The 23,148-nt window shown below is 39.4% G+C and overlaps 1 protein-coding gene across 1 annotated transcript in view; it reads right to left on the bottom strand.

Annotated features, from left to right (window-relative positions):
* LOC127056014 (vitellogenin-1-like) overlaps positions 1 to 23,148 on the bottom strand; it is a 61,788-nt gene that overhangs the window by 32,153 nt on the left and 6,487 nt on the right. The window contains exons 3-12 of the mRNA XM_050963657.1: positions 13,186 to 13,206; positions 12,818 to 12,969; positions 10,866 to 11,117; positions 8,152 to 8,313; positions 7,455 to 7,606; positions 4,175 to 4,325; positions 3,913 to 4,070; positions 3,649 to 3,814; positions 2,509 to 2,634; positions 185 to 403 (exon numbers count right to left, since the gene is read on the bottom strand). Coding sequence (XP_050819614.1) covers positions 185 to 403; positions 2,509 to 2,634; positions 3,649 to 3,814; positions 3,913 to 4,070; positions 4,175 to 4,325; positions 7,455 to 7,606; positions 8,152 to 8,313; positions 10,866 to 11,117; positions 12,818 to 12,969; positions 13,186 to 13,206 — 1,559 coding nt within the window. The remainder of the gene's footprint in view (positions 1 to 184; positions 404 to 2,508; positions 2,635 to 3,648; positions 3,815 to 3,912; positions 4,071 to 4,174; positions 4,326 to 7,454; positions 7,607 to 8,151; positions 8,314 to 10,865; positions 11,118 to 12,817; positions 12,970 to 13,185; positions 13,207 to 23,148) is intronic.

Raw genomic sequence — 23,148 nt, 5'->3', positions numbered from 1 at the left:
GCATTCTGAAATACTGAAGATGAATGTGTCATAAGGAACTGGAGGTTCCCACTCATAAATAATGGAATTAATATAAAGAAAACCACCAGAAGTATGTATAAAATGCCACTCTTGTCTTGCAACAAATAGAAACAACACGGTGAGCTTATAGCACATGCTAAAGAGGGATTCTTTGTTTCCTTACCTTTCGTGGATCTCTCTTGGCCAGGTTTCTCAGGGCCATCACTGCATTACTTTGAACCCTGAGTGGGAGATCAGAAGCATCAGATGCATATCCTGGCATAAACTTCATGATGCGCTTTAGGATGTTTGGATGTCCTACATTCCCCAAGGCCTTCAGGGCCAGGACCATTTCTTCCTCCTTGGCCCTGCTGGATGCTTCAGCTGCAAAATCATATAGTGGCTGGAAAAAAAAAAAGAGGGTTTAAATTGCAATTCTGTTCTGTAGACATACCCTGGGGGGGTCATTGAGTAGTTTTAGTTTGTTCAAATAATTTAATGGAAGTATTTTCAGTTGCATTTAGTACTCATGGAAACTGCTGGAATTTTAGTGCTGAAGACTGAAGTTGTGAATTTGTTCTTGGAACAAGTACAGCATAGACAGCAGCAATGCACAGTTCCTTACCGATATACCTTGAACACGATGGGTTAGATATATAAAGGCACAAATGGCAGTTAGGACCCAATTCCCATTGACTTTCAATGAGAGTTAGGAACCTGGCATTGGTGCCTTTGAAAAATCTTTCCATACCTGTTTAAGAACCCCCCTAGATTCAAGAAGACAGACTAGTCTTTGGGCCCATTCTGTCTTTAGTCTCTTTTAAGAGATGGTTTATAAAGGTTCCAATCTCTGCCAACTGGAGTGGCAGTTTTGGTAGCATCGACTTCTAGGGAGACCACCAGACCATTTCATTCTGCTGCTTGTAAAGCAAGCAAATCGTAACATTTTTTAGTCACTGGGCAGGATTTGTACTTGTGGTCTAAACAGCTGTCACTTTTGAGTGTGTGGTTAGAACTAACTATTGCCTGGTAGATAACTCTTCTGACTGTACAAACAAGGGCTGAATGAAAAGAGCCAAAATATCATAGAATATTTTCAATACATCAGATAGGCCTAAAGAGCAACTTTTGTTTTTTAAGACATCATATTTTTGATCTATTAATCCAGCTCAAAACTTGCACAGGATAATCGTAATAGGCAAATCCAAATTTAAAACATTTCCTGTCTGACCCCTTGCGTTGCTTTAAACACTTCCCATCTCCCAATAACATTTGTCTTAACTAGGTGGGAGGCAGTGTAATCTAGTGGAGAAAGAGTGCTACAGTGCAGTTCAGGACACCTGGGTTCTATTCCTGGCCTGGTGGGCAGGGCCAGCTTTATGCCAATTCCCTGGAATGGGGCCCTGCTCCGGGGGTCTTAGACAGCATTTCGGTGGTGGAGAGTCCACTCCAGGGGTCTTCGGTAGCATTTTGGTGACAGGAGGTTCTTCAGTGCTGCAGAAGACCCGGAGCGGACCCCCTCGCCGCCGAAGTGCTGCCAAAGCCCAGGACCGCTGCCGAGTATTCCAGTCGGGACCCGCAGATCATAAAGCCGGCCCTGCTGGTGAGTGACCTTGTGCAAGTCACTTAAGCCCTTTGTGCTTCTGTTTGCCCAACTGCAACATGAGGAAAATGATACTTACCACCTTTGCAAAGCACTTTAAGACGTACTGAGGAAAAACACTGTATAAGAACTGGATATTATTATTGCCAGTGTAGTCTACTGGTTTAAGTAGGTGACTGGGTGTCAAGATTTCTGGGTTCTATTCCTAGCTCTACAACTGACTCATTGCTTGACTTTAGGCAAGGAATTAAGCTTTGTGTTCCTTCATTTGCACATCTGTTAAATGGTTCTATTTATCAGTACCATAGAAGTGTGTCCATAAGCGCCAATTTTCTCCGGCGCTGGTGGGTGCCCATGGCCCCCTTTCCGCACCCTTGGCGCCACCTCAACTCCACCCATCCCCACCCCCATTCCAACCCCATCTCCAAAGTCCCTGCCCTAACTCTGTCCCTTCCCTGCCCCTGTTGGATCCCATCCCCACATCCCCGCCCTGGCCCTGCCTCTTCCCCCAGTGTGCTGTGTTCCCCCTCCTCCTCCCTCCCTCCCTGCCCCACGAATCAGCTGTTTTGCAGCACAAGCGCTGGGAGGGAGGGGTGAGAAGTAGGATGCTGCGCTCGCAGAGGAGGCGGAGGTGAGCTGGAGAAGGGGTGCTGGGCGGGGCCACAGGGAGTGCTGATGGGTGCTCAGCACCCACCAATTTTTTCCGTGAGTGCTCCAGCCCTGGAGTACCCACGGAGTCGGTGCCTATGAGTGCGTCATGAAACTTCACTATAAAGCATTTTGAGAGCCTCAGATAAAAGGTACCATGAAAGTGTGCAGAATGATATGCTTTGTCCTTCCAACCTTAATTGTCTCAATTACAATTTTTCCATTAAAAATAAATAAAAGAAGTTCAGGCTGTGTACCTGGAGAGCTGACTCAGGGCAAGAGTCTGAAACGGAGCAGTACTTGTGAACCAATGAGCCATAGACTAGATAGGCAATTCTGTGCAGTAAAGTATCTGAGCGTGCATGAGCCTTTTTCAGGATGAGCTAGAGAGAAAATATTTGGACATTACCATCACTAGCAAGAAATAATTTAATTTTTATTTTGCATTTATGTACATTTTATATAAATCTGCATGCAGGAAAAGGCAGTGCATAGCAACTGATATTCCCTGAAAGACCGGCTTCTTAGTTGGTCAGTGGCTGTTACTGTATTTCAAATAGTGACCACATGGTATCTCTGAGAAACTTCAGATTTGTTGTTTTAATAATATTCCAGATTTTGAGTTGGGTATTAAATTCTTGTTGTAATCCAAAGGGTGAAAAATCACCCAAGTAGGGAAGGTGAATTTTACTGAGAACTGAGGGATGCATAGTATTGATAAAACTATGAGTGTTCTTTGTTGCTTTATAATTGCCTGAACTGTAGGGACAAAAAACTAAGAGGGATACTAAATATATCCCAATAATTCAGACTGATGGGACTATTTAGCATGAAAGCATATGCTAATATTGGACTTGAACCCATCACTTTCTGCCCCATAGGTGAACATGCTAATAACTGGTCTGTGGTGACATTCATAGAGGGCCAAGGTTTGCTTTATGCTTCTGAGGGCAGAATCTGACCCATAGAATATGTACAAAATTTTATAATGAGGCTGATTCTACTCTCTCTTACACAAGTTCATTCCACACTGACATTATTCCCTTGACGTCAGCAGAATTACTCTGATTTATACCAGTCTAGCCGTTGTGGGGTCCCTGAGTTACAGAGCCAATCTTGATCTAACTATAAAGTTAATTTGGACAAAAGACATCCAGAAATCACTTTGCAACATTAAAACTACATCACTTAAGAATATTCAGCTGTTTCATTCTGGCTTCATCTATGTCTCTTTGATTGCTTCCACCCTTGAACACAGTCAGGAAATAAAGTCTTTTCAACCTCACTGCCGGATATAAAACCTTTGTATTTTCAAAGCCTTTGCAATCTTGCCAAAGGAGTAAATACAATGGATGCTAGAATTGGTGGAGAAAGATTAGAATGTTAAAACATCCTACCACAGCTTCCTCTATCACATCACGGGTTGGTGTACTTAAATGCAGGCCCACAAGCACTGCCTGAGCTGCTTCCAAGTCACTGAGTTCTTGCCTTTCAATTTTATGCCTTAAGAATTTGATTGCACTATGAGTCGAAATGGCAGAAATTGTATCCAGAATCAAGCGCCTGCAATAGGAAAGACAGTGATCATTTTCCAGATCTGCATCTGAACACATTAATTTCATATCTTCAATCATAGTTTTAAGAATTAAAGTTACTATTACCTATATACAGGCCGGCTAGAAAACTGTTTCCAAACTGACTCATAGATATCATCATTTGCTGCCCGGAAAAGCTGTACAAGTTTCAAGAATTTTGATGGAGCATCACTAGGAACCCGCTCATGTGTGTGCTCTACCAGATACCGCAGGTTTTCCACTATCTGCAAGAAAATTAAAATATACAGCAAGATCAAATATGTTCCCTTTCCCACAAGCATCAGCACCAATTTACAGCGAAATATTTACTTTCAGCAGTTAATTTTACCTGACTCTCCAAGTTTTTGATTTTGAATAACTGGCCAGGAAGCGGAAGCCATTCACTGCCAAAATAGTACCGAAGTGATCCACGTTTCCGGAATTCTGTTGATGGGACTTCTGGGGAGTGTTTTTCCACATCACTCAGTACCAGCTTCTGCCTGCAATGGAGAAACCCAGTGAACTAACATCATGAGATCCAGCGTGCAAAATTAAGAGAGGTTCTGCTCTTAATATAATTATGTATTTTTACAAAAGTGTTTTGTTATCAAGATGCAAAGTTATTCATAAACATATGCACTGAAAACCAGAGAGAGGGCCTGATCCTGAGAGAACCTGCAACTCCCAATACTCAGAATGTCTCAGGGTCAGATCTAGACTTTACTCCCCTTTAGGATTAAAGAACTGAAATTCCAGGGGAAGGGAAACTGGGTCAGGAGGAGTATGTGTGTTGGGGGTGGGCAGGGTGAGGGAACTTAGTAAATAAGATCAAAGAAAATGTGTGTGTTATATTTCCATTTGTGTACTGAAGTTCAGACAAAAATAATGGACTTGATCCTTCATCAGAAATCATCACTGAATTTTGAGCCTGTCTAGAGGTTCCCTGAGAGTTCTTAAACACTTCTTCACTTTCTGGTTTCAAATGGAAGTGGAAAAAGTGAAATACTGCAAGAAATGTTACAGTCTCTTCTTAAATTATTACTGATCCAACTGTAAGCAGAATGTCCTGGGGTTTTCACAAGATAAAATGTTCTCTTGAGAGTTCCCCAACCTGATTTCTGAAGCAAAGAGATTCAGATACTTTGGAAATACATCCAAACCTCTGGAAGCTTTTCAAACTGAGCCAAACCATCACCCTTCATCATCAAGAAGTTTTTAATGAAAGACTGTGTTTGTAAACATTTCTTATCCTTGCCATATCTGTGGCTAAAGGGATGTGTCCTATCCTGCCAATTTCATTTAAATAGACCATTTAGGACAGTATAATACTTGTAGGTATTTGTACTGAACATCTGAGAACATTCCAGTAGATACGATTGTACTGAATAGTCTCTAAAACCTTCATAGAATATTGGCATTTACCAATCTGGAATCTCTACAGAGATCTTTGGAAACATTCCACACACAGTTTCTAAAGGAATTTCATAAGATCTTTACAAAAATAATATAGAAATACTCTACAGACAATCCAGTAGGAGCTGAATACAAGGATCTCTACAATCAATAGAGATTTTTCCTCTCCAGAAAAGGTATACTATATTACTGGAAAGGCATTGTAGTCTGGTAGTACAATGCCAAGTACACTCAGACAGGTTTCTCTCCCCCTTCCAGGACACGCCAAATCTATTACATACCTTCAGCTCTGAAGTATTGGGAAGAAGCATATGTGCATATATGGGAAAATGAATATCAAGGCTTGGTCTACACTTAAAACTTATATCAGCATAGCTATGTCAGCTGGGAATGTGAAGGGGGAAAATAAATCTAGTGACGCGGCTATTACAACAAATCCCCCAATGTAGATGCATCTTGCCAGCAGACACACTCTTCATTGGCATTAGCTAGTGCTGTTCAGGGAGATGGTGTTACTATACTGGGAGAACACCTCCATCTGTCAGCATACGGTGAATCTACACTGGGGACTAGGCTGGCATAGGCATTGTAATGTAGCCATGGCCTAAGGGTGGGATTAAAAGGTAAAATAATTGTAAAACTCCCCTAATATCAATGGGAGCAGTGTTAGGCCAGCGGTGAACAGTTTTGAAAATCTGTACTAAAGTGTATTAAATTTCTTGATATTTTACTTAAGACATATGAAAAATGTATTTAAAGTAGCTTTAATTATCTGACAAATGCTTCCTGGAGACCCAGGCTGCATGCCCTCCTCTTACTACCCCTTATGTGGTTGGCCAAGTCTGCTGGACAGTTCATGGAGTACAGGAGCAGGGAGCAGAGCAAAGCTACTGCTGAGTCTCTTTTCCACTCTTTTGGGAGCATCAAGCAGCCCTTGAGGAACAAGAGGGAAGCAGTCTGTGCTCTCCTGAAGATAGAGGGCCAGGTCCTAAGGGGGTGGAAATCAGTCCATTGGCTCCAAGAGGGGTCTGCTAACTTACAACAGCCTGGGATCTGGCATCTGGTCTGCAATTATGCCTGACCCTTTCCTGGGCTGCATCAAACACCTTCCATCATCACCACCCAAATGTGTATCCACATCTGATCCTTAGAGTGTAAAAGTTATTTAAAATACCTTACCCTACCCCAGCTTGTTCACTGTTTAACCAAGTTATGCCCTCTTATGCTTCTTTTGGCTAATTAATTGGTCTCTACCCCTTTATTTATTTTTGTTACTGTTCTCTGAATTCCTAATTTGTTCTAATCTTTCTGGTATTGCAGTGCCTAGACCCACAGGCTACAGTGAAGGGACTAGTTCCTCAATGAATTTTATGGAGCAATGCCAGTTGACGTAAGCTAGGATCTGGCTTGAGGTGAAATATATCTAAGTGATAAAAAGAACTCCCTCTCTTCGCTACTCTGTGACATGATTCCTCTGTATATAAAGCCCATAACTAGAGTTGGTCAAAATAATTTGTTTCTGTGGAAAATTTAAAAAATATTCATAAAGAAAACATGAATGTTTTTGGATTTCAGCTGAAAAGTGGAAGGTTTAAATTTTCAGCCAAATATTTTGAGGTCTTGGCCACAAAGTTTTTGACATAAATTCAAAATTTTCCAGACAGCAAACACTTTTAGTGTAGCATTTCAGTGGTTAAAACCCCAGTTACCCATCAAAAGCAGTTGTGATGGAAAATTTTCATCTAGCCATATCCATAACTGCATTGGCAACATGGCAAATTTAAAACTGCTGTGAATATCCACATGGGTCTCTTTCAGTGACATGGTTTTCCAGGGATCTTCCTTTTAATGAGTAACTGTGTGTCAGAGTATTTGACTACAAATAAATTCGTTTGCATTTTTTCAGAACAAATTGCATTTATCTTGGCTTTTAAGGCATAAGTCAAATATCTCAGGCAAATAAACTCATCAAATACTACCAACTTTAGCTAGCAAAATATGGATAATGATGCACATGTTTCAGATTTATGACCAACAGTGAAGGTTTGTTTTTTTATTATCTGGTTGAGGCTTTATAAAATGTAATATTGCCAGCCAACAAGTGGTAGGTATAGAGGTCTCAGTTCAGTTAGGGAATTTGACTAGATTACTTAGATGCCGAATTAGTGAATTAAAGGGATATGTAATTTTGGATCAGCTATGCAGATGTACAGTACCTTGCTTCTACTACAATATCCCCTCCAGTGACCTCATGGAATGGTGTGAACTGATGGACTTCTTGGACATCAACTTGCACAATTAAAGCCTCCTCACGGGAAGATTTGATTTTGTAATTGTAAGTAGTGGTTGCCCGGGAATACTTGTTTTTCTTCAGAACGAAAAAGTGACAAATAGAAAGTTATTTAATTTAAATTCCGTGAATAGAATTCATAGATAGTAGGCTCAGAAAATACCACTTATACCATCCAGTGTGACCCATTTGTTTGCAAGGTTACTCACTATACTATTCCCATTAACGTCTCATGTGAACTCTGCTTGCATATATACATAATGAAGTTCAATCCCATTGCTCATACTGCTAAGAATTTTAAAAGCATAAACTTTTCTTTCCTTAAATTTAAGCAACTGATCATTCTTTTGAGAGGGCAGAATTTTGTTCTGAACAGAGACAGCATGAGACATATGTACCCCTATTCTGAGGGCATAATGTGATATAGAGGCTTTACAATGGTCAATACACATGAATACCATGCAGAAAGAAAACATAGATAATTAGATATAACAAGCCTGATTTGCCTTCCACTTAAAGTGGTATAAATCAGGAGCCAATGTAATTAAATGGGTGTAAAACCAATGCATGTGAGAGAAGAATCAGCCCCACAATGTGTTTAAATATAAATCCCTCTTACTTACTTCTCTGCAGGCTGGGCATTGGCAAGTATATGCAGCACCAGTAAACATCTGAGCTCTTTCATCACAGCTGTTTAGGTCCTTGGATTTTGTCACATAGATTTGATTTGCTTTCCTATTTTCTTGAAACACATAGGTTGTATTGCAAACACCATCGATCCCAGCCTGCCAAAAATTAGAACCAATCAGCTCTCAGAGAATGCTTCTCTTGATGCAGAATTGCTGGATGCCTAACATGGAGCTCTACTTTGCTCTCACCATATTTAAAAAACATCCATATACTGTCAAAGGGCCAAAGCACTGACAACATTGAAAGCACAGATTGAAAGCACAGACAAAATTCCCACGGACTTCAGTTGGATAAAATTTTGCCTCAGTGAGAGATTTGTATCAATTTCCAGTTAGGGACTATGGAATAGGAGATATAATTTGGAAAAATTAATAAATATGTGCTGAAATAATTTGATCAGTCAGACTTAAACTTCAAAAGCAAGAGCTTTTTGAGTTGCGGCTGATACTTTGCTCTTAAAAATCCCATTATATCTAATCTCCAGCTCATACATTCCTCTATTAAAGGCTTCAGAACAGCAGATAATCTGACACACAATGTGAGAAGCAATAATTATACATTAGTTAAGAATAGTGGAGTTTTAACTAGGGATTTTCTTGCATTAGAAGGTTTAACAGATGGTTACTTTAAAATTTTATATGTATAAGGTGTATTGGTTCTCTTCAGTCAGTGAACAGGACTTCTACTAATGTTAAAGGGAGATAAGTGGATGTATTTTTGCGGGGAATGGTTCATCTCCTGACTTTTCATTGTTAATGATAGCGTACAATCAGGGCCGGTGCAAGGATGTTTTGCGCACTATGCAAAACTTCCACCTTGCGCCCCTCCCATGCCCCTGCCCTGAGGTGCCTCTTGCAGCAGCTCTCGACTCCCCAGCCTCTGCCCTGAGGCACCCCTTCCCACCCCAACTCACCCCTGCACTGCACATGAGCATGAGCACCCCGAGCACGCTGTCGCTGCTTCACTTCTCTCGACTCCCAGGCTTGCGGCACCTAAGCTGATTGGCGCTGCAAGCCTGGGAGGCGGGAGAAGTGAAGCAGCTCACCCCAACCCGCCTCCTCCCTGAGCACGCCATCACCGCTTCACTTCTCCCGCCTCCCAGGCTTGCGACGCCAATCAGCTTAGGCGCTGCAAGCCTGGAAGGCGGGAGAAGTGAAGCAGCCATGGCGTGCTCGGGGAGGAGGTGGGGCAGGGGTGAGCTGGGGCAGGGAGTTCCCCTGCGTGCCGCCCTCCCCTCCTTGCTTGCTGCAGGTGGCCCTCCCCGCGCCCCCGTGCCCCAGCTCCCTCCACCCAAAGATCTGGCCGCCGCAGTCGCTGACGAAGAAAATGGTGCCCCCAGTCCCAGTGTCCTAGGCGACCGCCTAGGTGGCCTAAATGGTTGCACTGGCCCTGTATACAATTACTCCAAGGACTTACTGGTACAGGACCTGATTTTGCAGACCTCAGTTAAAACTCCCATTAATTAAGTGATCTCTTGTAAGTCATTTATCACCTGATTTTTCATTCCTTAAATATCCCAACTCTTATTGACCTCACTGGGAGTTTAGAAGGCATAGGAAACAGAGTCACGCTCTGCAGCTCAGGTTCACCTTCTGTGTTTTGGGACCTATCATGATGCCTATCTTCCTTTCTAAAGTTCTTTGAGATCCTCAGCGAAAGATGCCAAGGTTTACTAATCAGTAAATGACTGAGTAAAATAATGAAAACTCAGAGAAGATTTCAGTAGCTAAACCCATATATGTAGGTTGGCAACCGGACAATCACATGTAACCAATTCATTTAGAAATAATGAAGATGTGCAACTGGGCATTGCAAAATACTGCATAAGGATAAGTAAAGCTACAAGGTCTCAATATGGTGCTGCAGGTGGAACACATATTGTGAAAAATGTGAGATCCTGAAGCTCATTTCTGAACCTTATTCTGATCATATCAAGTAAATGAAAGTGGTTTGGTCTACATTTGCAATAAAAATAAATATTTTGAAAGAACAATAATATCAGTGAAATGAAAACCAACCTCATCAATGTAAATATAGTTATGGAAAACTGAATTAATTTCAATCTGTGTGTTGAATTTCAATGTGGGGTTACTTACAATGGCATTAAAACCCATAAAACAGTGGAAATTCCAACAGAATATCAAGTACAGCTGTAAATGCTATTATAATAACACATCATATGTACTATATTCCTTCCCAAATAGGAGCTAAAGGAGATTAAAGTATACATGATTTCTTAGAGACATCAAATTGCTATTATTTCTAGATGAAATGTTAATAATATGCTGAGGGCTTAAGCTTATTTTAATGTACTATTCACATTTTTTGTAGACTAACATTATAGCTTTCAGAGTGATTTCCTTTTACCACCCAACAAGCCATGTTTTCTTAGTTTCTAATGTTGTTAATGCACCCCTGAAATCATTTGATCAATTAGATTAAAAATCTATACACTTCTCTGGACCACTAAGGCACAGATCTACCAGTGGTGGTACAGAATAGATGAACAACTTTCCTCTAAGTCTAGATGTTGCTTATTAGTAAATAGACACTTAACACTGAATTCAGATAAATGAGTTAGAAGAACCAGAAGTGTATGCTTATTCAAATTACACCACAAACATAATTACCAAAGCGAAGTGCTCACCTCCTGCAAGTTATATGTATTCTGTGACTTCTTCAGGGTGAATTCCAGCGTATTCAGAAATCCTCGATAGACATTAAGACCATCATCGGAGAGAGCATCTGGAGCCATAAGATTTCCAACACGGCCATTGCTGTATTCAAATTTGACGGGGTTTCTAAGTTGTGCTGAAAGAGCCTGGGTCAATTTAGATGACCGTGCAAATTGATCTCTAGGCCAGATACCATTGTATTCTGCTACTTCAAGTGAATAAATCTGGAGAGAAGGGGAAATAGACTTCCTATTAACATTCTTCCATGAACTTTTTTCCTTAGGATTTTATGAAGCATTACCTCAAGATAAAGCCATGACAGGAACCTGAAGATGTGAAAAGTGGCTGAGTGGGATGTTTCCACACATACCATCCTTTGGCTCAATTTGCAAATCTGTCTGGACCAAAAGTTGGCCTGTGTGCAGAACTGAGCCAGAGAAGAGACACACTAAGCCCTATTCTACCACCAGAACTGTGGAAGACCTGTAGTAAATTGTGTGGAAAGTCAACGTTGCATGAAGCAGCATTAACTCTGGTGGCACTTGCTATGATCCCCCTAACTGAAGTCACAAAGCACAGCCAAGGGTAGAGCTAATAATGACATGGCTGCTGAGCTATTCTTAGAGTCACAATTAGTGTATGTGCGGGGTTGGGGGGGGGAGGGACTAGAGAGCAGAGGGAAGGAATTGTTCCTCCCTATATGTTTTACTGGGGAACCTCAGGGTTGAAAGCTCAGATAGCTGCAGCTCTCTCTTCTCCACCTCATGTTGTAGCCCTGCTGCAATGCAAAATCCCACCCTCCAACACACTGCCCCATCAGTGTGCTTATGCCCTATATGTTCAGTCTCCAGTGCACATTCAGGACTTGGGCTTTCAACCCAGCCTGCCAACATGGGTGAGAGTTATGCTGGTGGTTTTATGATGAAGATACTTGTCTACTGGGAAGGGGTCCGAGACAATTAATTTTGACTTTAATGTAGATATGAACAGTGGCCTATAAGTGAAAGGTTAATCTCCTGTGCTGTTCACTTCTCCAGAACCACATGCTTTAAATTTAGCAGCATAAAAATAAACTTCCCTTATAGCTGAAAGGGCACGCCATGTTACATAACCAAAAAGAGACATTTCCTGTTGTCTTTCATTATATCCTATAAGAATACACAACAGCAGGTAGCTACTTCAGTTGGAATGTTCCTGCTCTTTTCAGGCACTTATTGGGACACAGCCGCTAGTCTTTCCTATATATAATTTAAATTTGCCAAGTGAAATCTTTTAAAAAGATGATTTTTCTTCCACATACATACAAGACTAAAGTCCAGAGCACTAAAGGGGTCTGTTTCAATACATTCATTGGAAGCACACACAGGCTTACATTAAAGGTCAAAATCATTTTCATATCATCAGAAATCTTTAGTAATTACTCAAAAGTATTAATGTCAGCATACAATAAAGGAATACAATCTCAGTGTAGCACAATATGACATTTTCCCACTGAAGCTAAAGAAACAGCCAGAAAAAAATACGTATGCCAGATATTGAATGACATCCAGCTGCTATAATATGTTTATTTCTGTTTGTTTGCTAGTTGCAAAATCAGTTGATTAAATAATCTTAGGTTGTACAGTTTGGGAACAATTGAATTGATCCAGTAATGAATTATTATGAATTTGAAATTACATTCTGTTGTCTCCCTGACCACAAAGCAGAAGAAATCCTTCAAGCCCAAGGTTGGCTTGAGCTGAGAATTACCTGGCAAAGTGCAAATGGAATATAGGGAACTGCATACAAAAATAACAGTGTCAGTTACATTCTGCCTGAGTAAGCAAAACATATGATGAAACTTAATTATTTCCCCAAAGCTTGGAAAAAAAAAAAGTCAGGTAGGAAGATAATTTCAGCTTTCACATTGGATACATTTTCTTACCCTAATAAGACAAAGTTTTGGCCCAATACCACTGATTTCCACTTTACATTTTACTTTTATTCCAGCTCTTGCAAGTCCTCTCTCTGGAAGTCCACTGAGAAATACACTTTCAGAATCGTATGTGTAAACCTTGTTTTCTTTGAAATCAGGTTCTATAAAGAAACAATGCTCAGTAACCATCACAGAGAACCTATAGAATATATTTTAGTATACTTAGCTCCAAATAGAAATGATCAATTTGCTCGTTTTGATATTACTTCTGAAGCACATTAGCAGTTGTAGAACTAAATTAAATGTTCCTACACCTTTCAGATTATATTTCAGTTGCACTCATTAGAATTATATAATCTGATAGGAAAAATACTTACGATAATTAAGATGCTGACTCCCTGAAAGAGAAAAAAATATAGAAGTTAAGGCAAAGAATCATTTTACAATTTTTTTTATAAAAAAGTACTGTCCACATTTTTATCTCAACCTCTGAAGCACATACTGCATAATACTTTCTAGTTAATTCTGTTAATTTTTAAACACAGATTTTTATTCTGAAGTCAGAATATATCCAAATTTTCCTTCCCTAGAAAATGGAGAATTTGCTATCAGGTTTTCTTATCTATTTATGCAACTTCGAAGTTTATATTTATAAATGAACAACAATTAGTCTCTGAAGCCTTATTCAAAAAAGTCTCTGCTATAAACCTATCCAGACAGATAACATACTTACTTACCCACAAGGGTTAAAGTCAGAGCTAGAATTAAGTCCCTCATTATGAAGGATACAGCTAAAAGTGAAGGTGCCAGGTTCTCTTTTATAAAGACATAGTGTATCACATGATCATCAAAGTGATGTTCCAAAATAAATAAGCATATTTCAGAATCAGTATTGATCAATCAAAAAACAAACATTTCTTGGGGTAAGAATGCTGTTAATGCAAATCTATTGGATAATTTAGAGCAAATGTATTTTTTCTATGAAATATGGAATCTATTTCTGATATTTCTTGTTTTTGCCCTTTTTTTCCATTTCTCCACACACCTTTATACAATAATTCAACAATTGGCAATAAATATTTGGGCTTACTTTAAAAACAGCAGAGCCAGATTCACAGCTGATGTAACTCAGCCTAGCTCCATTGAATTCAGTGAAGTCATGATGATTTATACCTCCTGCATATCTAGACCACAAGCTCTTTGAGACATACATCAGTTTTTCAAAGTGACATAGTCTTAAAGAAGGATTCATGCATGATTTAATCTTCCAGTGACTGCGATTTGTGCATGTTGCTTTAGGTCACAATCCTGCAGAGAAAACCATGCAAATGCAGAGCCCCACTGAAGTCAATGAGGCTCAATGACTGTGCATGGCTCCCACTGCAGTTCTCTTTGCAGGAATGGGGTCTTATTACAGACTTGTGTGAAGCTATCTGGGGAGAGCTATCTATTGTGTGTATCAATCTCAAATAAATGGGCTGGCCATTTAGGTCAATGGCATTACTCTAGATTTACACCATAAAAATGAGAGGAAAATTCACCATTTTCATGGGAGCACAGAATCACAGGGTTTAGAGGAATCTTGAGAGGTCGTCAAGTCCATATCCCTCTGCTGAGGCAGGACTGTGTTTACCTAGACAAGTGAACCTATTTTGCTGTGATATCTTAAGAAAAGGCAGTGGGTAAAATTTTCAAAAACACCTGTGTGGGTTAGGTGCATTACATCCCATTGACTTTGAAAGGAATTGCCACTAAATCACTTGGGTGATTTTTGAAAATGTTACCCACAACCTTGCACTCCTCTTATATAACTTTTTGATGCCCAGCTTCCTGTAATAATGACAATTATTTTAATCTTCCTTTGGAAAAAGTTCACAATGTGCTGCAAATCCTATTTCTCCCAAAACTAAGAGAACCTCAGTTATGCACATTTTGAATGAGCTTACGTCCATTTTGAATGCAACCTTCCCTTAAGGGAAAATGTTTTATGTAAATTACATATCAAGTAAAAGACATAATTTTCAAGTAGCTGGGTGCTAAGGTTGTTATGCGGAGAGGGGAGGAGAACTCAAAATGTACATCTAGTATTTTTCTTTGAGGCTGTGAAAGTTAAAAAAAAGTGCTTGCAAGATAGATTCACATGCAAGTAGCTAAAATACAGCAGCTAAAAAGAAGAAAAAGATTTCCACAGGCTGCTACTTCATTAAGAATAAGAAGAATAAAAAATGGTGCTGGATTTTTAAGACTGATTCTGGGCCTAAAAATCTATTCTGTGGAGGGCCCATTGACTAGTTCCCTCTCTACCATAATGATACTGTACATTTACTTGAGTATTGCTACCCAAATGAGGGAATAACATACTAGAGCTGTGCCAGTGCATCTGAGGAGGAGTCTTTCGGTGGAGTGCATGGAGCAGTCAACTATGTAGAATAACCTGACATAAATGTGCCGTGCACAGTCATCAGTGGACAATCATTGTGCTTAGTCATGGCAACACCAGTTACTCTGTAGATGGCACCGAGGCGCACAGATGGAGCAGCTACTGTACATCACTTTTGGAGTTGAACAGATAATCAATAACGGAAACCAGTGGCAGAAAAAATAAGTAGGATGAGGGCAAACTCATCTGGGGACCCTTATTATTGATGCTGCTAGAAGCCCTGGAAATCCTAAATTCACACCTGCCTTCCATAAAACAAAAATGTATACACCCAAATATCCCCATTCCTGGAAATCCTGCTGTTCTCTAGTAAAAAATAAAAAAAAAGAAAATATCTCCTTCTATTGAAACATGTTAAAATTTGCAAGATATATATGAGTTGTTATGCCAGATCCATATTTAAGTCGTTGGTTCGGTGCCAGTTTGGATGGTAGAATACTGCTTTACTGAATAATCAAGATCAACTGGATTTTCCTTAACATTTTCTCTTCAGAAACATGTTTCCCATCTTGTGGCTATCTGATGAGATCACAGTGTTTTCAGGTGATAGGAATTCAGTGGCATCCATTTGCAGGTAGTACGTATATTGCTATAAGTGGTTTTAATAAGAGAGGGATTTCTATGGAGTTACACCACTGTAAAACTGGAGGGACACAGTGGTGAATTCGGCCCATAGTGTGCATCAGAAGCTTCCAACTTTGAAATTGGAATTGTCATTTGGTCTTATTAACTGCTATCAACTCAGCCTGAAATTTTCAGTGGGGAGTTCGATGCCCAACTGTCATTGACTTTCAATAGGGGATGGACACCTACTTCCTCTGAAAATGTCAGCCTAAAAGAATGTCCCATTCTGTCTTTCAAAGTACCACCATCTTTCCCAACTCATATGATCCGTCCACTTGGTGTTTTCCAATCAAAGATGTAATCTGCATAATGTGGGGAAAGAAATAGAAAGTTTGCACGTCTCTAAGTAAAATGCTACAAAAATATATTAAAGAGATGGCAGTGAATAACCCAGGAAGATCTTTGAGCCCTAAAGTTCTAATATCAAATGTGTAAATGAGTATTCTCTCATTAACTTTCTTTTAGGAAATCCTAATTTAATTTCAATCTGATTTGGTTACTACTAATGAGAAAAGTGTGAGAGACATGAAACATTCACTGACTATATTGTTTTCTTACCCCTTTACCTTTTGTTGACTAGGGCATTAAGTGTACAATGGTGACTGCTGGAAGTATTTGATAAAGTGCAGGGCTATTACTAATGAAGGAAATGCTTATTTTTTTTGCAGCCACATTATAAAAGTGTCTGTATGTATAGTGGCAACATAATATTTTCTGAGTGGTAACATCAGAATTCTGCTGCTTCCATTATTGTTCTTTCATTCTACTGTAATCAGTGATATAGCTCAATGATATAGCTGACCGCTGCAGTCATATTGTGCCATCATGATGAACTGGCCAGGCTTGCATAGTACAAAATATTGAAACACTCTAAGTAAGACTATTAATGTGAAACTATTAACATAGTATTGGAACAATATGTAAGAGGCACTCATACATTTTTATATGGTGCTATAAGATGTTTCTATTTTAACAATAGGTTTTATAGTTCAGATAGTCTTGTTCTAGCATTACTTTAGTGATGGGTGAACCTTAAAAGGATTAAAGTTTGTGATCAGCTTGTATAAGCACCCCAAATTTGGATGCTTAAAGGTATGTCTACACTGCAATCAGAAGATCTGATTGCAGCACACATAGATATGCCTGATATAGTCCTGCCCTTCTAGGGCCTGGGTACATACTCAAGTGGCCGCCACACGTGCTGCCGCCATACGTGCTGCTGCAGTTTCACTGCTATTGTTATTCAAGCTTGCTTTGATTTAGCTAGATCAAAGCCATCTCAGGTATGTCTCATGTGCTGAAATCACACCTCCTGATTGCAGAAGAGGGACATCCTGAGATAACTGAATCTCCAGAGTATCTCTGTGTTCCATTCATCACCAGTTCCTGCAAAATTTCCTTCCTACCTCACCATAGCTGCTGAATCCCCACTACCCAAGTTTGTTTTCCTGGGTGTCAGGAAGAAAAAGGTACAGAAATTTGTTACACCTTTCGTTCTTTTCAAGGGAGAGCCTGGTGGACCATTCCTCACCCTACACAAATTCACTGGTTCCCTGAAAGACAGCCCTAGAATTTTGCCACTGACTTTGAGGGGAGTAGCACTGGGCCCTAATCTAGCATTTCCCCAAAACATCAAGGTCAGAAGAGATAAACAACCTACCACTTTAAGAAATCAGAGGAAAAGGAAAATACAAGTAATGAGCGCCACTGAAATACACCTAAAATAAATACAACTGAAAAAACCCCGACAGTAACCAGCTAGTGGGTGCATACTTTCATGACAGAGGAAGAATTTGCAGTCTGGTCACAGACTTCATTTGCAAACTACAAAGGTATTGGTAGAATATAAACAATAAGCAAAACACGATTTTTAAAATGATGGGAAGGCAAGTGAGAGAAGTTCACAATGCTACTATTCTATGCCATTTCCACAGCAACACAAGTAATAAGGACTATGATGTGCACTATTTCAATATGTGGGGGTGGGGAGAGTTCCAGAGAGCATGATGGCAGCGTATACTTACAAGGGCTGTAGCATGATAAGGGAGGATGCTTTGAATGTACAGGTACGTGCACCATAAATGAAATATGAATACAGGCTAATTAACCCAATTAGAACTATTGCTTCCACGCTGCCATTGTCTGTCATAACAGATTCTATTCAGGTAACAGACTCTTATTATCTGCTGTTGGGCTGCTGCTGAAAGCCATGCACTTTCCTTGTTCTGTATTTATGTTGTTGAATTATGGCGCAGTGATGCCATTTTCATCCTGCTAATATATTGCCTAACAACAAAGAAGGGATTAGCAAAACAGCTCCCAAGCAACCACTGTAGGTTAAAATGGATGCAATCGGGTGGCTAAGATTTTTGCCTTCCAATTGTACACAGCTTCTATAGTTGGAGAAAGGTTAAAATGACCAAACAAATCATATCGAACATTCAGTCACTGAGAAATTTAAAAAAATATTCAATAGCCAGTGTTTCAGTGTGGCTTACAAGACAATGTTTTGTACTTCCTCTACTGGCTCTGGGGCAGTGGATAACTAACAATGAATCTTCTCTAGTTTGGGCCAGGCTGCCAGATGCTAATTGTCCAGCATTCACCTAGGGACTGTGCTATATCAGCTTGCTTTAAAAGTTTCTTTTGTTGTTCTAAAACAACAAAAACCCTGACAATTCAGTCCAATGTACTAGAGATAAGGCTGCAGGCCCAATTTCCTATCGTGTTACTCCAGTTTCATACTGGTTAGCACCACTGATTTCAGTGGAGTCATACCCATGGGACCAGACACAGTGCCTTCACAATGACATTGATGGCAAAATTATTTATTATTTCTGTCTTTCTTTTGGACTATGCAAAAATTAAAAGGGGGCATCTATCCAAAGCCCACAGTGGAGCTGGTTGGAACATTTTCAATGAAATGGTTTTTCATTGAACTGTATTGTTTCGTTGAAGCTGAAATCTTTCATGGAGATATACTAGTGTCAATGATCATTTCAACAGGAAAGCTTCTGAGGTCCAGGGTGGACTCTTCAGTCATTTTCACAGAGAGAGAGAGAGAGAGAGAGAGAGAGAGAGAGAGAGAGAGAGAGAGAGCACGAGCCCTGAATCAAACCCCAGCCTTTTCGAAAACAGATGTTTGAACACAATTGTCATCAAATTGTTTGAAAGGCTTTGTTTTCATAAATAAATTTCAAAATCTCAAATGTTGTCAATGAATTGCATTTTCCTCCAGCCAGCTCTAGTCCACAGCTCCCCTGACAACAGCCATAAGAACAAATTATATGAACCCCACAACAGCCAACAAAACTCCACCGCTCACAGAATGCCCATCTCAGAACAAAATTATATTTCATTTGATTTTTGAGCTTCTACAATGGGATTAAAGATTAAAAAAGAGGAAAATGTTTTTTGAAAAAAGGCAAATTATTAAATTAGCTATAATTATGGAAATTATATATCTACAGAAATGGAAAGCACTGATTCATCATCCTCATCACACTCATCAGCTGTCAGGCTAATTACTTGGCTTTTGCTTTCTTTTTTTTTTAACTTGACGCAGTGCTTGGATAGGGAAAATGTCAGTCAGCTTGATGTTAGTCGGGTCACATCTGAGTGCTAGCAGATATCTGCTATAAGTTCATCTTGCCCTAATTCGGATTTCTTGGTCAGGTAGCTCTTAATTTCTGTGGCATTGGTATGCAGACACAACATCAAGTAGTACTGAAATTTAGCCTTTGCATGAAAATGTGTCTTCACTTAACTTACCTTGGTGAGGAAACCATATCTGTACAAACAGGATACTTCAGAGATACAAACAGTTAGTGTACCTAGCTTTCAAACACTGTTCTTGTATAAGGGCCACTGCATGTGGTTGTATTCCTGGTTATGGTCACAGTGGACAATAAGGAGAGAAATGCCAGTATAATATTTTGTTCTGATATACTTTGACTGGATAGATAACGTGTTGATGCTCAATTATGGCTGCTAGCACCATCACCCCAGTCGGTATGTATGTATAGGATTGTGGAGGTATTCTGTCTACCTTAACAATAAGGCACACAGAATGTATCTGGGATCATCAGAAGAGTACATGCCAGAATGGCCATTTTTATAACCATTCAGAAGAGGTTCTCTGGGCCCTACACATTGACTATAATCTAAGAGCCATTGTAGAAGGCAGCCCATGTTCCTCCATAATCTACCACCTTCATGAAGTTGCAGAATGTGAATCTCTCTTGTGCTCTGAGAGCACAAGGACTGAGACCTCTGCAGAAGTGCTTAAGGAAAAGGGGAATTCTCCATTCACCCTCTCTCTCCTCCATTATATCCCATGCCAGACCACCCATAATCTGGCTCTAGCCTTTAAGCTCTCCTGGGCAAAGATTTGATTTAATGTGTTTTTAAAAGCATTGTGTACATTTATGGTACTACCCAGATAAATACTAATTAATAATTACATTTATGTTGTGGTTCCATACAAAATGTGCTAAGCACTTTCCAAATGCAGAGGAATCCATTGCCACTACTCCGAAGAGCCTACAAAAATGATAGTATTTCTCAGGCAAGGTGTTTGCAGATGTCTTTGTTTTCTAGACCATGGGTTTGATTCTCTATTCAGTTATGCTATAAAACCAGTGTAACAGAATGGTGAATCAGGCTCATCCAGTTGCCATAAAATAGTAAGAACATTCCTGTATTATTGACAGCTAAAGAAGTTAATGATAACAGGTTATAAATTCAATATAAACTCACTTAGGGGCAGAACGTATGAAGAGCATGATGGCTTACCACTAGGTCACTGTGACATCAGGTCATAGGCCAGATAAGATAAGCAGTTTATAACTCCCAAGAAAGAAACACTTTTCTGCCAATACAAATAATAGACATTGACTTTACCCTCAAAAAATGCAAAATCACCTATCAGTATTTGATCAACGACTTTGACGTTGAAAGACCCAGAGATCTAGTCACATGAAAACAAAAAAGCAATGCAGACTAACACAGTTTCGTTTTAAAATTAATCTAATGGCTAATTCAGTAATGAATTAAATACCTTATATTTCATTAATTAGGAAGAACTTTGTTACACTTATAAAATGGATATTTCTGCTATATTTTAAATGGCTCAGTATTCCTTTTTCTGTTTTATATAATTTCACATTAGAATGTAGAAGTGACATTCATATATATTAACCAAGCAACTTAAACCCACCTGGACATGAGGTATAGCCCTAAAGCCTTGAATTGTAATTGACCATGGATGTACTGTATGCACAGGCTAGTTCTGGGTTCTGAGTTTCCTGGCAATGTTCAGTGATATCACAAAAAGAGTACTACTTGTAAACCATTTGGGAAAAATTTACCCTTGGTTCTAATTCATGGATTCACCTGGGGCAGAGATCATCAAGGATGAATTTGATCTGTGTTTGTGAGAGAAGGGCCTAAATAACCTCCCCAAATCTATCTGTTTTGGAATCAGGGCTGAAATCCAGATTTGCATTTCACAGTTGCCTCTGGCTGAAATTTTTCATATCTTGTGTCCTGGCCCTTTTACTTTCCTCTTATACTGCAGAGCATTTCTTGTTCATTAGAGTGAATACCACAGAACAATGCTGCGTATTTGTAGAAAAGATTTTCCTTTCCTACAGGACAGGAGGACTTTTACGTAGCCAGCACAGTATCTTTCCCCCCATACAGTATGTTGCACGCAAAATGTATTTTTGCATGCACATTGAGTGGTCTAGTCACTTGAATTGTATTTGCACGTTCCCATCCTAGTTTATGCATATGTAAAAGATAAGGGTCAAGATTCTGGCAGCCTTGTCCACAAAGCTCAATCCAACTCCTACTGAAGTGAATGGAGTTGTTTCATTCACTTTAAAGGGAGTAGATCAAGCACATACTGAGCAGTACCTTACTCCTTGAGAAGTTAAAAACTTTAATAGGAGTGCTCTAGGAATAAAATACTACTCAATCTGAGTAGGGCTGGCAGCATCTGGCCCTAACTCACAAAGCATTTCAACACGTTTTTACAGGCCCCTTAATGCTGACCTTTATTTCAGCAGCCATCCAGTTTCTTAGTTTTTCGTACATAGTTGCTGTAATGTGTAAATTCATTTCATTTTTCTCATCTCTGGGGAAAGCAGTAGCAGGATTACGCTTTTCATGGCCTTTTTAGAAATAATACTGGGAAAGCAACTTCTGAATTGTTCTGTAGCAGTTCCTGCACTGATCAATAAATAACAATATTCATTCTTGAAATCAAAGTGTGACATAATGACCAACTGAACAATTCCATATGGCCTGTAGTGGAATAAAAGAAACCCTGCCATATAAGGGTTATACTCTTTATGCACTTTGCGTTTTCCTTCACCTTTGACAATAGGTATCTACTGTCTATTGTATGAATCAGTCAATGAGCTGGAGTTTCAGCTGAGGTAACTTGGCAGAGCTCATCAAAGTCTATGGACTTATGCAGATTTACTGCAATTGACTATCTAGCCCAGTATTTCTAATCTCCCACTCAGGATGATCTTGGTTTATGTAATTTATTTTAATTACTTTTTTCTGGTAGGATCTATACCAATCAGCTGAGATCCCCATGAGTGGGAAATTAGAAATATCATGCATATAATCTAGATACCAAGTTACAAAAGACAAAGATGGGAAATACAAAAAGCCTAAATATCTTCCATTACATTCTCGTTGGAGTCATAATTTCTTTCCCAGAATCTTTGGACATTGTGACATTAAAAACAAAGAATGCAAGAACCAAAAGAAATCAGAGATTTGACATCTCACTCGTTTTAAGCTAGATCCTGAATTCCTCATGTTTTATAATAAATTTGATCTGAAGACTTCCAGATTTTTCAGTGGTTGATTTTCATCTCTTATGAATGATGACGCAGCATGCATGAAAAAACAAAGTCCTCATACCCAATAAAACTACTCACATTTATGCTTTCCTTTGTGAAAAGGTAAAACATTGAATTTTCCATCTCCACTCACAAAATATGCAGTATATCAAAAGTACTCTTTAATATCTAGCAAGCACTATTTCAATAAAATTATAAAGACATCTTGATATGGATACTGTTCTGTTGACCCTCTGAGCTCTCTCATTACCTGATTCTCTAGTGATAATACTATTGTTCCATAGACTATTGGCCCCTGTCTCACAAGACTCTTGTTGGAGTAGAATTGGCGATACTATTAAGATCAGTAAGAGTTTTACTAAAATTTGGTTTTCATGTGAAAAAAGATGAATTTT

The sequence above is a fragment of the Gopherus flavomarginatus genome, chromosome 7 (assembly GCF_025201925.1).
Source record: "Gopherus flavomarginatus isolate rGopFla2 chromosome 7, rGopFla2.mat.asm, whole genome shotgun sequence".
Classification (NCBI taxonomy): Eukaryota; Metazoa; Chordata; order Testudines; family Testudinidae; genus Gopherus; species Gopherus flavomarginatus.
The sequence above is the reverse complement of the archived record's forward strand: the minus strand, read 5'-3'. Positions and strand labels throughout refer to the sequence as shown.